At 36.6% G+C, this 14,687-nt stretch overlaps 1 protein-coding gene across 1 annotated transcript; it reads left to right on the forward strand.

The window, feature by feature from the left end:
* The first annotated feature begins 367 nt into the window (after positions 1 to 367).
* On the forward strand, positions 368 to 7,398 carry LOC107665657 (gonadotropin-releasing hormone II receptor-like). The gene is made up of 4 exons (XM_016456633.1): positions 368 to 418; positions 3,350 to 3,878; positions 5,610 to 5,817; positions 6,306 to 7,398. The coding sequence occupies exons 2-4, from the start codon at positions 3,351 to 3,353 to the stop codon at positions 6,710 to 6,712; spliced, it is 1,143 nt and encodes a 380-aa protein (XP_016312119.1). The 5' UTR covers positions 368 to 418; position 3,350; the 3' UTR covers positions 6,713 to 7,398.
* The last annotated feature ends 7,289 nt before the right edge of the window (positions 7,399 to 14,687 follow it).

The following is a 14,687-nucleotide window of genomic DNA, read 5'->3' on the forward strand; positions in this document are numbered from 1 at the left end:
GACAGCTCCGCGAGTCTCTTTAAACCTTCGTTTTTTTTGGTAAAAAGTGCGACTAAAACAACGTGTAGCTTCTTAAAAAGTGCCCTACTATGCTAAACCGCTAAGCAACTAAACTTTTACACCGGTAAATCATCGTTATCACCCTGATAAGTGAAATACCGTTGACTGCGGCAAACTGTTCCCTACAGGAGTCCATGGTGCCGTCAAGCTCATGCGGGGATGGGGAGGAGACGAGAGTCCTCGTGGATATACCAGCGTATCAACACGGCACTTATTCTGATCTGATAACGGACTGCTAAATGAATGCATTTATTTTCTCGAGTGCAGCATGTCTAGATGTAAATAACTGTCCGCATATTAGTGGAAATGAGTGAAATATTCATGGGTTAATCTACAAATCACACATTGCAGCATACAGGTAAGTCTGTCTCTGTTACTGTTCCAGTTGTGCATAAGAGCCATTAACTACTGTACTGTAGAAACTATTTCTGGGGATCGAGTGCAATATCATCAGTTTTATGATAATCAAATGGGATCATATGATGCTCAGAAATGCTTTCAATATAAGTAGGTAGACAGCTTACTATAGGTCTGAAGAGTTAAATCAAAGGTCTAAGTTTGGAATTGATTTCAGAATCATTTCTGCATTAAGAAACTAATGTAAATGAACCAAAAAACTTTCCTTGATGAATCCTGAATGTGTATCAGCTTTTTCATGAAAGCTTTTTTAGGTGAACCAAAGAAAACAGTGTAACTGATATAATTAAGATCTACCTATTTCACACTAATATCTGGCATAAAGTAATTAGCTGCTAAACCCTGCAGAGGTGAAGCTTATGAAGCGCATGTCATTTTTTTCTGCTATTAAATATGTGCTTCATGACATGTGAAACTATTATAGACATATGGTCAGTGGGAGAAGTGGCATTTCAAAAAACATTTCCTTTTATTTTCTGTCTCTTTTTGTGAGTTAAAATAAAAATTCATAAGCTATAAAGTCTTATTTCAGGCCACTTTGGTAAATGTCATCCCACTCACACATTAATTTGCCATGAAATCATAATATTCTCATCACTCCTATCTTAATTAGCTCGCTTCAAGTCATTAGTAATGTGAGTAAGGATATGAATTTAATTACGCAAATTCACAGGCAAAGTTTCGGAGATTATGATGACAATGATCCCTAAAAATCTTGGAATATTTTGGTTTTCTGAACAGCATTGAATGAATGTATGATGAATCCACCACGGACACCAACCCATTCCATGTAAAAGAAAACAAGAAAGAAATTTAAAGTCAGGTAGTTGTGTGATTCTGCATTTCTAACAGCATTTTAGTAAGATTTTCATCTTCATGACCTCACTTGTGCTATATCACAAAGAGTTATGATGGCTGACACTCTTCTTTGCATATATTTGCATAATGTTTACCTATATTAAGAGGCAGCAGTGCAAATCTGCCATGTTTCCAGTGGGCAGATATCCAGCAATCATTCAATCAATCTGTCATATAAACAGAATTACAGTGAAGCCAAGGACACCATCTATTATAACAGCTATAAAATGCTAATTCTTAGAGCAGATACATACATAGGCTCATTTGATTAATCAAACAAAAAACAACAAAAACTAATATCTTTCATGAAATGGATTTTTAAATGCATATTGATTTCACTAGATGGAAAAATATGAAGTAGGTTTCTCCAGGTCAAGACATTTCTACTCTTTATAGAATATATTTCATGTCAAGCATGAAGAACAATTGCAGTGAAAAGGCAGAGATGTAGTACGACTGGAGCGCTGTGCAATTTGGTGTGGGGGGTGCGGATACAAGGGAGGCTTGGTGCAGCCGTCGTGTTCACTAGGGTTCTCTCTATCTATTACCTCCATGCTGTTTACCTGACTACAGCTATACAAAATACCATATCACTTTGGGAGTGAAGGGAAATACTGACAACAGCCATTTGTCAGCATGATAGGGCATTTATATCTGAGCCAGAGCTGGAGTGGGAACCCTTAACCATTAAAACATCTTTTGTCTTCCAGGCAGTATAATGTTACAAGAATCTAAACTCTTATCTTATCACAATTAGATCACTTATCACAATTAGATTATTTTTTCATTAAAGTTTATTTCACAAAGAGTATCTTTAACCAAGTGGCCCAATAAAATATCAGCAAGAATGATGAACAAGGCAGTTAGAACATCTGTACTACTGTATGCGCGAATTACTTTATCATGAATCTCAGTCTGCTGTGCATAATCTCAGTGCAGACCTCTGATCGTTGTCTCAGAGGTTTATATATAGACCTTTAAAAACGTAATCTATCTCCCTGCCACTTAACCTGGTCCCCTATTTGCTAGAGGAGATCCAGAGTGAAAAAAAAAATGCCTGTGGCAAGAGTTTTTTTATCTGTAGAAGATGAGCTGGCAGATGGGTGCTATAAATGCAGAGGATATTACACTGCAGAGGAGATGGACGTTTGGGTGAAAACTCGTAAGGGTGACGAATGTTTCTGTGGTGACTGTAATGTAATGGTAATCAGACTTTCTAGGTGATGTGATCTGAATATTCATGTCTTTCTGAATTTTAGAATGCATTATTCAGTAAAGTGCATGAAGAGATGCCAAGAACAGTTGAGCAAAAATCTAAATTGAAGAATTGGCTCTCTTTCAATTCACTCATTAGTGTGCATCTATCTATCTGTCTGGCCTCTAAACCTTCAAACTTCAAGGTAGCAAAGAAATGTGCAGAATTGCAATGTGAATTTGAAGGAAGTAGAATTAAAATAAACCAAAATTGAAAGAAAAAAAATCAGTGCAATTAGTGAAAATTAAAAATCTAGAAAAGGAAGGTTTGTCAAGACAAATCAAACTGTGATTGATTCACTGACAAAACTTGAAAGGTTTTATAGACAAACAAATGTGCTTGAAATGTCACCTACAGAAATGTATACTTAATTTACATTTGTTTGTGGTCCTTTGTTTTTGGAAACAAATTAATTTAAATTGTTCTGAATTTGAAACATTCAGAGAATGTATCCTGAGACCATGTGATACTGAAATCACATAGAACATTGTAACAATTATACATTTGTGTAACAGAAAAAGCTTTTATCATGTAACACAGTGTTTCTCAACCCTGGTCCTGAGCGCCCCTTAACACTGCACATTTTGTATGTCTCCCTTATCTGACACCCATTTCAGGTCCTGGAGTTCCTTTTCTAATGAGTTGAATCAGGTGTGTTTGATTAGGGAGACACACAAAATGTGCAGTGCTGGGGGGCGCCCAGGACCAGGGTTGAGAAACACTGATGTAACAAAACAAGTCTTTTTTCCCCTTTCACAGGATGTCAGGAAACATGTCTCTTCTGTCAGTGAATCCCACAAGCATTTGGGAAAATTCTTCTGTGCTGAATGCCACCCCTCACTTTCCTTCTGGCTGGGAGACACCCACATTCACTGTGGCCGCCCACTTTCGTGTGGTGGCCACCCTGGTGCTCTTTGTCTTTGCAGCTATCAGTAACCTCTCAGTGCTGATCAGTGTGACCAGGGGACGAGGACGCCACCTGGCCTCCCACTTGCGGCCTCTCATTGCCAGCCTGGCCTCCGCTGACCTGGTTATGACTTTTGTGGTGATGCCACTCGACGCTATATGGAATATCACAGTGCAGTGGTATGCCGGCGATGCCATGTGCAAGATTCTCTGCTTCCTCAAGCTTTTTGCCATGCATTCGGCAGCATTTATCCTGGTGGTGGTGAGTCTGGACAGGCACCATGCAATCCTGCACCCGCTGGAAGCACTGGACGCTGGCCGTAGGAACAGGAGGATGCTGCTGGTTGCCTGGATCCTCAGCATCCTGCTCGCCTCTCCACAGGTAAATGAAAGAGACGTTATTTTAATTGGAGTTGTCATCTGTGGGACTTGTCTTGTTATGAAACAGCACAAAACTGCCTCAGAGGGTTTATAGATGGATGATAATGTTGGTGTTTGGAAACACTTCTTGAAGGTGATGCGTGTCTTCTTCAAAATACTGTATCCTATTCCAAGCTTAATATGAGGAGACAACTATAAACAGATCAGCACACTAATTTGATTGCACTCGTAGCTACAAAGTTTTTCACGACTTTGTTTACTCATTTTACTTTCTTTTTACATTTATATTTTACCCAAAAATATTGCAGATAGAAAAGTGTTCTGGAAACCTGTTTGAAAACAGTTGTGCAATTTCATTTTGTGGTGCAAACAATGACACATTTCACCTCTGAGGAAGAAAAGTGGCACACAGCAAAACTGAGTTTAGTCTCAAATTTAATTAAATTCCACTTTCAGTCTACAACACGCATTTCCTGATAGCCATCTAAGCTTCAGCATTTCTTTTAAGTAATTAGTTGTGGCTTAAAGTTGTGCAATAACTGACCCTGGATCAGTGACTCTTCAGTGAGCGCTTGCTGCATTGATTATAGATCCTATTTGTCAAGCTACACTAGTCCCGGGGTATTTTCTGTAACCTCTGAAATGCCTGGCTGAATCTTGTCAGTGTGACTTGCCTATCTTTCCCTCTGATAGAACTGTTTCTCTCCACACGCTTAATTCCAGTTTTGTCATTTATAGCAGCCTGTGGATGTGACCATGGCTTTTAAAATCATTAAAAGAGAGATAAAGAAGCCTGTCTGAGACAAGGTCACTTAGGCAGCCATGGATAATGGGAAAGAGATACAATTCTGAGTGGGTGGTGAATTTTATATATATCAATATATCTATATCTCCCTGCACTTGTATTCTGTGCACGCACCTCCCCCGGAGGAAGGTTTTCCTCTGTCAGACTGAGTGCTAACTGATCAATTGTGTAGCAGAATATAGAGAAGTATATGTCAAATGGATTTTTTCTTTTTTTTCTTTTATCTGAAAGCACAAAGTGATAACATGACAAGAATTTACAATATTTGATTCAGGTTCAACAGAGATAGCAAAATGTGCTTTTTCCCCACCTCATGGTTCATTTTACATCCTGCAGTGACGCAAAAATAGATTTGTAAAGTAAACACCCATAACAGAGCATCAGCCACACTGAGGAGCGTTTTTTCATCACAATGCAAGTATTCATGACATGAAAACCTTTTGGCTTGCTGTTACTATTTGCAGTCTTTGAGGCTTTAGACTATTTGCAGTCTTTGAGGCTTTACATTTCACGTGGTGTAGTTATTTGCAGAAGATGTGTGAATATTTGTATGCAAAACAGTCACAAAAAGCTAATCAGTGGATTACAAATTAATCAAAGGGTTAGTCTAAAAAAATAAAAATAATTTTTATAATAACGTTCTAACCCTGTAGGACTTTCTTTCTTCAGTTGAACATAAAAGGTGAAATTTTGTGCTGGTTGCTCTTTTCTAAGCAATTACAATGAATGAAGACTGGAGCTTTCAAGTTTCTATAAAAGGACACAAAAACACCATAAGAATATTTAAAAAGTGTTCTTAATGCCATACAATAGCTTTGCATGAGAAACTAACAATTTCTCCTTTGTGTTCTGTAGGAGAAATAGGTCAAATGATAGAAAAAACTCTGTTTATTACTTTTCTTTATAAATTGCTTTTTATCGTTTCAGTTATTTATTTTCAGGGCAATTAAGGCTGAAGGAGTTGACTTTGTACAGTGTGTAACTCATGGAAGCTTCCAGCAGCGCTGGCAGGAAACAGCCTACAACATGTTCCACTTTGTCACCCTGTATGTGTTCCCTCTACTGGTAATGAGCTTCTGCTATACGCGAATCCTCGTGGAAATCAACCGCCAGATGCCTCGTGGTAAAGGGAAGGGTAATTGACTTTTGATCTCTTCTGACATGGTACCTGTCATTGATAAACAGTGTGGCCGCATCCAGATTTCCATAGTGTACTGAATTTGATGAAGAATTTACTTCTCAACAGTTGATGATACAGGTTCTAGGGCTGCCTTGAATTTGGGCTTTTAATGTGTTCTTTTTGATAAAACAAAGTCTCAACACATAATATCTGCTAACTCTTTATTGTCATGGTCTCCCAACAGACATTCTACTGACTATAAGTAACTTTGCAAGTACATGTCAACTTATTCTAACCCTAACCCTACCAGTCTACGAATACTCTAATAATACTCTAATGAGAGTTAGTAGACATGTAGATGCAACGTTACTTATAGTCAACAGAATGTGTTAAAGGGACCATCAAAATAAAGTGAAACCAAAACAGTTTCTGGGTTAAAATGATAAAGCATGACACACAGCACCATTCTCTAGTCTTATTCTAACTTGTGTTGGGTTTTATAGGTGGGGAACCTTGTCTGAGACGCAGTGGAACCAACATGATTCCCAAAGCACGCATGAAGACCCTGAAGATGACGATCATCATTGTGGCATCATTTGTGGTGTGCTGGACACCGTACTACCTGCTCGGCATCTGGTACTGGTTCCAGCCTCGTATGCTGCAGTTGATGCCAGAATACATCCATCACGCTCTCTTCGTCTTCGGCAACCTCAACACATGCTGCGATCCGGTCATCTATGGTTTCTTCACACCCTCATTCCGAGCGGACATAGCCAGCTGCTTCTCCAGAAGGAATCAAAACTCTTCTCGCAAATCACTGGACCGATTCTCTGCAAGGAGAGGGGGCGCAAGCAGAGAAGCCGAGTCGGACCTTGGAAGCGGTGACCAGCCCAGTGGACAACAAGCATAGAGGGTCAAGACACCTCAATGAGGTAGATATACTATTTGGGGTGTGGATTTAGCCCTGTAAACATGAAATACAGGACTTTCACTCGGTGTCTAGACATCTACATGTATATGCTGCTGGTGGTGTCTTGGTATTTATAGTATGAGCAAGTATCCATTTGCTTGAATTGGGTTTGAATCCACTTGAACATGGAACAGCAACAGTATCACATTGTGGTTTCAAGCTTGGATATCTTCTGGAAAGACGGAACTACAGGTAAATATGAATGTAAAGGACCAAATGACAGCACAATGCTTCAGGCAATACCTTGAACATGAGATGTTTGCCTGTCTGGAACAGGGTTATAAATATACAGTGCCTCATATAGCTTACGTGTTTGGAATCAGTTAATGAGGACCTCTAATTAATTATCTCAGAGTTCAGAGGGACAACCCCAGCTAAAAGCTTCTCTGACACGTTGCTTATCTAACATTTCCTCTCTGCATCCTGATTAGGAATGTCACTTAATGTTTTACAATGGCCTTAGCACATGAATCATTCATTTAAATGAAATGCTGTTGTGAGTGTTCAGGCTTTCACACTGTTTATCTGTGGAATCACTGTAGATGTTCTTCGCGGAATTCAGTGTATTGTTTTGATGATGATATGCAATCTTTGTGGTGTGTGCTTGTGATTAAAAATGAATGTGGATGGACAATCCAGCCTTAAAGAGATAGTTGTTATTTGTTAAATGTTATTTACTTATCCATATTGTTCATATACATTCATACGCTGTTACTCTTTCTGAGAAAAAAATATAATTTGTTAAAAAAGAGTGACATTTAAAAGGGTTCAGTCTTCAGATGTTGTGGGGATGGCTCACAATTCATTTTAGGTTATCAAAACGAAATGAATATTGTGAAATAACACAAATGGAAATATCTATTTAATGATTATACAATCACCAAAAAATACATTAAACTATCTTGTATTTCAGCTCCTTTAAAGTTGCCACTCTGTCTACAGCTCTACCCATCTGGGCATTGTCTTCATGAATGAGCAACTTATTCAGTATAAACAGGTCTGCTATTTTTAAGCAGTTTTAAAATTTTGACACTTAGAAGTGACTGCCAGGGGAGATGCATAAATTTCAAACATTATTTGACACAAAAAAGGTCAAAATGGATGCAGTGCAATGGTGCTGTTTTTAGGTGTGCGCATAAATCAGTGTGACTTGTGTTGCAGTGTGTGAGATATGTTCTCTCTGCTCACAGCTCTGACTGGTGGCTCTGCAGCCTAATCACATCACTACAGTGATCCCAGCCTTATCTCTGCACAAGAGTCCTTCACACTATTGTCTCTGTGAGAATGAGAGCACACATCAGTACATGCGCAATGCTCACATGTCACAGCTTTTGTGCCTGCCATGACCCATTGTTAGACAAACACAGATTGCATGTGTTCCTCAGAATGATTAGACAGTGTTTAATTGACTTTTAGAGCTGAGCACAACGAAACCGACCACTCCAACACGTAAGATCGTCTGCCCACACAGGCCGTTTCTTAAAGTGCACTTAATGAAAGTGATGAAAAGTACACTTAATACAGGACACAGCCTCATCCAGCAACATGATAACATTCTTATGTTATAAAGACTTTATGTGCTACTTATGGCAATATATCTCTGGCTAATTACTGTAGATAATTTGTTAAAGCATATAGAATATGTTAAACATCACCAGCTGTGACATTGCAGTAATTTATATTTAAAGTACAGCTACTTTAATGTGAGCCAGTGGGAGGCTTTACATACAGCATTTTTATAATTATTATTATAATAATAATATTTATTATGCTTATTGAATGAATATGCACACATATTTATGCGTTTAGCCTTCAGCATAAGCTTATAATTGCACCGGTAACATTACAGATTAACCAATTATTGCTAGTAGATTACATAAAATGGCCTGAAATGTGAATATGTTTTTCAAGAACGATAAACTATCTCTGAGCTCAAAGATGTCATTCTGCAGCCTATCATGACCATGCTATATGGTAATTTTTCATGCCATAATGATCACACACGCAAAAAAAAAAAAAAAAATGGCTGATGATGAGGTGCGAGAAACCTTTATTAGAAACAAATGTGTATTTAATTGATAACTGAAAAGTATTGATTAAAAAAAATGTCGAGTCGTTTTAAAAATACAATATAGAGGGTCATTTTTTGTGTGCATTATCTAGTTGTATTTGTATTTGAAAAAGTGACTCATGGGCTCATGAGATCTGCTTGCATTCTTAATCTTTCAGGGTTTTACCTTAACGAAAACCAATTTCTAATACCCGTAGAAAGAGTTCACATGAGTACTTTAATGAATTGTTTGTTATTGGTAGCTTTATTTTTAATCACTCAGGTTTTAAAGAACGTTATTCTCATTTTCTGTGAAATTAAAATATCGACTAGCATGTAGATCAGTTTAATTAAAGCTGTAGCTGTCATGAGCTGTCAGGTGCGGCTTTGCCGAAGCTATGATGAAAATTAAACGCTATATAAATGGACAAGCTCTCAAGGTCCTCATGTTTTCAGTCACATCTGCATCTGGGGTGAAGATCAATAAAACCTTCAATGGAACACTCCAAATTCTGATTCCTATCCAAAAGTTTTCCAATATCCAGATAATAAACCCTTGAAAGGACTGACTAAGCCATTATCTGATTTCAGTAAGCTGCAAGAGATTCACATACTAACATATTTTTCTCAAGCCAAAAATAGCACTCTTCCCTCAAGATATGTGCTAAATTCAGTTTGCTTGAGGAAAGACCTAGACAGCACCACAATAAGCTGCAGCCTCTATTAATAATTCATTGAAGTCTCTGAAAATCCCTATCTGTGGCCTAAAATGCATCAATCTGAGGACTGCAGGTCTCTTAAAATCAGATGGCAACATTAAAATTAAGTTTTAAATTTGAATTGATTCTCATGCATATTTATTCAAACATGATAGGAGGCAAGTAGCGATTAATGGTTAAAGATCTAAGCTAATAGAATATTCGCAGGCTCAGTCCCACTCGCAATCACACTACTGCTTTATTACCATTGTGCCTTTGAGCAAGGCATTAAAGCCCCAGAGGATCATCCCAGTAAATAGAGTACAAGATGCTTCAGATGAAATGGATTCCTTTTACCTAAGACTTGTTAGGTAAAAATGAAGCAGCAACATAAAGCAGTGAAATTTAAAAGAAATTGCATAAAGAAATGAAAGTCTGTTAGGTGTTTTTCACTGTGACATAATTTTCAACAATTTTACCACACCAGTTCTCATTAATGCACAATTTGTACTTTTCATTACTGCAAATTTGGAATAATTATCAATTAATAAATCAAATAAATGATCAAAATAAATAATCTAATTAAAAATTAAAATGAAACTATTTAAATAAAATGAAAGGCATTATTACTGTAATATGGTTCAAAATAGACTGTACTGAAATAAAAAGCATAATTAAAAAATGAGAAAGACAATGCCAAATGCATTACAGTAGGTATGGGTAAAATAAATTTAACTGCATAATGCAAACAAATTCTGTGGGTCCCAACAAAATACTAGGCTACTGTATATATTAACTGTAAAATGTATTGCTAACTTGTTTCTCTCGGTTTTGTGAGGAAAACATCTGAAAACATCTGTTCAGTGCCATATTGTAAGACATAATACTGTCAAATCCAAGCAAAACTTTGGGCGCTGTACATGCAGCAGCACTGTCTGGTTCTATAAGTTACACATGTGTGCAGCACTGTTTTAATTGTGTTAGACTCCATATGAGATTCCATTTCAAGGTGAGAAAAAATAATGAAGAAAAAGTGGGAAAACTGGAAGTTTCTTCCTAACAGTACTTGCTCAAAGATGAGTCATTCCCTCATAGACCCCACACAACCAATTGTTACTGACAGTGAACAAAATTCACTGCTTACTGTGATGCTGACTTGTGCGTCAACGGTGTGTGAAGATCATCCAATCATGCAATGAATGATCACTGAATGGCCTTAGTGTGAGTGCTCGCACGTTTATTGGGATATGAGATGCCATTCCCAGCGGCACCTGCCCTTCTCACTTCTCTTCCTGCAATGCGCCATTTATCGCCCCTCTTCTATAAATCTGTCTCAATAACTCTGGCGATGACACTACTGTTCACGATAACAGCTCTAACACAAGCAGCAAAGCCTCAAAGAACAATTTACTTTGACAGATCATCTCTCCATTTTAATGAGGCGCAAAAGTCATCATCCAGTTTTGTGAGCAGATGTGAAGCAGATTTTTGAAGAAAAAAAAATCTTGCACAGTGAAACCAAAGCCCTATTTGTACAAAATGAACTTCAGTATGTTTATTTTTATAGCCGCATAACTTGTGTTTTTGTAAAGTACAGTGAGACCTAAGCCTAAGAACTAAAGTTTGAGCTATCAAGAGAATAAAGAGAGGGGAAAATATGCCAAAAGAGTGTAAAACCATGGGTAATACAGTTTGCATTTACACTATCGTTCAAAGGTTTGTGGTCAGTAAGATTTTTAAATGAAAGAAATTAAAACTTGTATTCAGAAAGGATATATTAAATTGATCAAAAGTGACAGTTAAAGACATTTATATTATTACAAATTAGGGTTGCCAAGGGGCGGAAATTTCCGGAAACTTTCCATGGGAACTTCGTCTGGGGAATTTTGGAACTTATAAAACTTTGAAATGTATAAAACTATCATATACAAACATAAATATAAACATTTTGTTTGATCATAGGCTCACATGCATGCAAACTAATACAAATGTTAAAAATGACATTTTTGGATTTTTGGGGGGAATCTGTGATGCTTTTTTCAGGATTTATTGATGAATGAAAAATTGTGAACAGTGTTTATTCAAAATAAAAATCTTTTCTAACAATATAAGTCTTTACTATTACTTTTTATTCATTAAACACATCCTTGTTGAATAAAAGTATTCATTTAAAAAAAGGAGAAAAGATACTGACCCCAAACTTTTGAATGGTAGTGTATTGTTAATTTCTATTTTAAATAAACGCTGTTCTTTTTTAATTCTTTATTCATCAAAGAATCCTGAACAAAGAATCACAGGTAATAAAAAATATATATATATATTAAACAGCACAACTGTTTCCAAAATTGATTATAAATAAGCATATTAGAATGATTTCTGAAGAATCATGTGACACTGGGGACTGGAGTAATGATGTTCAAAATTCAGCTTTGCATCACAAAAAAAACATTATATTTTAAAGTATATTAAAACAGAAAACCATTATTTTAAATTGTAATACTGCGCAATATTACCGTTTTGTTCTGTATTTTTGATCAAATAAAATAAGGCTTGATGAGCAAAAGGTATGCGATGTTTAAAACATTAAAATAGTAATGTTTCCAAACTTTTGACCAGTACTGTACTTCTGTATGATAACAGAAAACTGGCTAGCAGAAAGAGCATCACAGCTTGAGCTAGTTTATACCTCATACATTCTCAATGAAATAGTGCTAACTCACTTAGATTTTTCATATCTTGATTTACTGGCTAGCTAGCTACTGTAAAAACGCTTTTTGTTATTTACTAGACTAACTTGAATCTCATAGATCAAATATATTTAGAATATCAAAACTTAGATGTAATCTTTGGGCTCAAATGCAGCAAGTGTGGCTTCAGATAAAATGCAGGGGAATCCCCCTCTTAGGTGACTAGAGGGGATTGTGTGTGGGGGAGGGTCATTTTTAGACTTCGGTTTTATTATCTCCTCACCTAAATGTTTGTTCCAGTCTATGGTTTGTTCAGTCAGTGTATTTGTTTTTACAATCTGTTTTATTATTATCTCACCTAAATGTTTGTTCCAGTTTATGGTTTGCTCAGTCAGTGTATTTGTTTTTACAATGGTATAGCCTAATTTAGTTGCACAGTATATTACACACAGCACAAGGAAGTTTTAAACAAATTTTGTTTGTAATATTCATGTAATTTACATGAATACTTACCAAGATGGACATTTTGATATTTTGTGTGCAGGATTTAAGAAATGAAAGCACAGTGCATGTAGGGGGTGTGGCCTCAAAGGCCCTGCAGTAAGCAGTGTGCTGTGTGCATGCGATTGAGCAATGTGTAGGGTAGAAATTAAACTGAAATTGCATTAAATCAGGTTGTTTTAACCAAGATTATGCTGCAAGATTTTTTCTCAACTACATTTAAGTCCCCAGTTCCTGCAATTTAGCAAATTTCCAGTTTATTCCCGTTAATTCCCATATATTCCCATTAATTCCCATGGAAAGTTTTCAGTCTTGAAAATTCCCGGAATTTTGCAACCCTATTACAATAATTTCTATTTCAAATAAATGCTGTTCTTTTGAACTTTCTAATCATCAAAGAATCCTGAGGAAAAAAAAATCACAGTTTCCACAAAAAATATTAAGCAGCACAACTGTTAGAGATCATTTAACATTTATAATCAATATTTAAAATAATAATGAAATGTTTCCTGGACACCAAATCATCATGATCATGTGACACTGAAGACTGGAGTAATAACTGCTGAAAATTCAGCATTGCCATTATAGAAATTGTTTTTTAAAATATATATTAAAAAAGAAAACAATTATTTTAAATAGTAATATTTCACAATATTACTGCTTTTACTGTATTTTGATCAACTAAATTCAGCCCTGGTGAGCATAATCTTTTTCAAAAACTAAAAATCATAAATAAATATAGCTAATTAAAGACTGTGTGCATGTTTCAACCCACAAAGAAGGAAAAGTTGCATAATTTAAGAAGAAACAATTTAGCTGGTTTCCTTATGTATTCAATCAAAAATATTTAGCTTAATTTCATTGTGTGCAATCTACTTAAATATGTGAAACAGAAGTTTACTAAATCCATTTGTATTGGGTCTACATGAATAATTTCTACGGGCATAAACAGAAACTGAGCAGGGGATTTTTAGTTCCCAGCATGCGTTACATGGGACTGAATGGAATGAGTAATGAAGTGTCAAAGAGATTTTTGACTGCGTCCTCTTTCATCAGTCTAATTTGATGTGGGACAACAAAGCAAGAGAAGAGTGTGGCTTTTATTTCCTGTGAGACAGGAGAGCAAGTATTACAAAGATAAAAAGCAAATAGAATGAAATAAAATAAAAAAGAGAAAAAAATGAAAGGAAATCTTAAAATTAATTTTAACAAATTTGCACTGGACAAAGGCTTGATGATTTACTTAATCGTGAGGTTTTGAATATTTAAGCATACCGCTTGTCTGATTTAGCAGTGTGTGATTACATCTGATTGCAGTTTTTCCTGCACTTTATACATCACGGCTGAGTGAATCATTTGCACTCACTAAGACACTGTGGTCTTTCAGCATGTGCAGACCATGTTCATCAGTCCCTGTTTGCCAAGACACGACCTTGAATATATGTAATGTCTTGATCTGAACAGAGTTCATGGCCTGAGGAAAAAAAAAAGGGAAGGCAAGGTCACTCATGCCTGTAGGGTCTGAGAATAGACATCCTTTTATTGCTCCTTCTGAAGGAGAAACACGCAAAGCAAGATATCATTTTAGTTTAAGCAAGCAAGTTTGAATGCTAAAGATAGTCAGACTGGCAGTGAATGGACCAGAAAAACTTGGTTACTTGTGCTGTTTTTCTCAGATTGGCCTTCCTAAGGGAAACATAACCATTTACACAAGAGTGAGATCTGATAGAGGTCAAGTCTACAAAGCTGAAAAGCAAACATACTGTATTACGAAGGAATATCTTTACATAATCCAGTGGGTTACTGAATTCAGAGACTGAACATAAACATAAACTGAGAGCTTGACCAAAAAGAAGAAGAAGAAAAAAAAGGCGTCACACACGGCGGGCTTGAGTGAGCGGAGGCGGGCTTGCGGCAACCACATGTGATGACCCCGGGCTGGACTCCGCTTCGTCCACGGTGAAAGCCGATCCGGCGAT

This window comes from Sinocyclocheilus anshuiensis, unplaced genomic scaffold (genome assembly GCF_001515605.1).
Source record: "Sinocyclocheilus anshuiensis isolate Anshui unplaced genomic scaffold, SAMN03320099.WGS_v1.1 scaffold932, whole genome shotgun sequence".
NCBI lineage: Eukaryota > Metazoa > Chordata > Actinopteri > Cypriniformes > Cyprinidae > Sinocyclocheilus > Sinocyclocheilus anshuiensis.

Bases quoted from the DNA above. Each gene is read 5' to 3' on its own strand.
- LOC107665657 (XM_016456633.1), top strand. From the start codon at position 3,351: ATGTCAGGAAACATGTCTCTTCTGTCAGTGAATCCCACAAGCATTTGG. The intron at 3,879-5,609 runs GTAAATGAAAGA...TTATCGTTTCAG, and splicing joins TCCTGCTCGCCTCTCCACAG to TTATTTATTTTCAGGGCAAT. The intron at 5,818-6,305 runs GTAATTGACTTT...TGGGTTTTATAG, and splicing joins GCCTCGTGGTAAAGGGAAGG to GTGGGGAACCTTGTCTGAGA.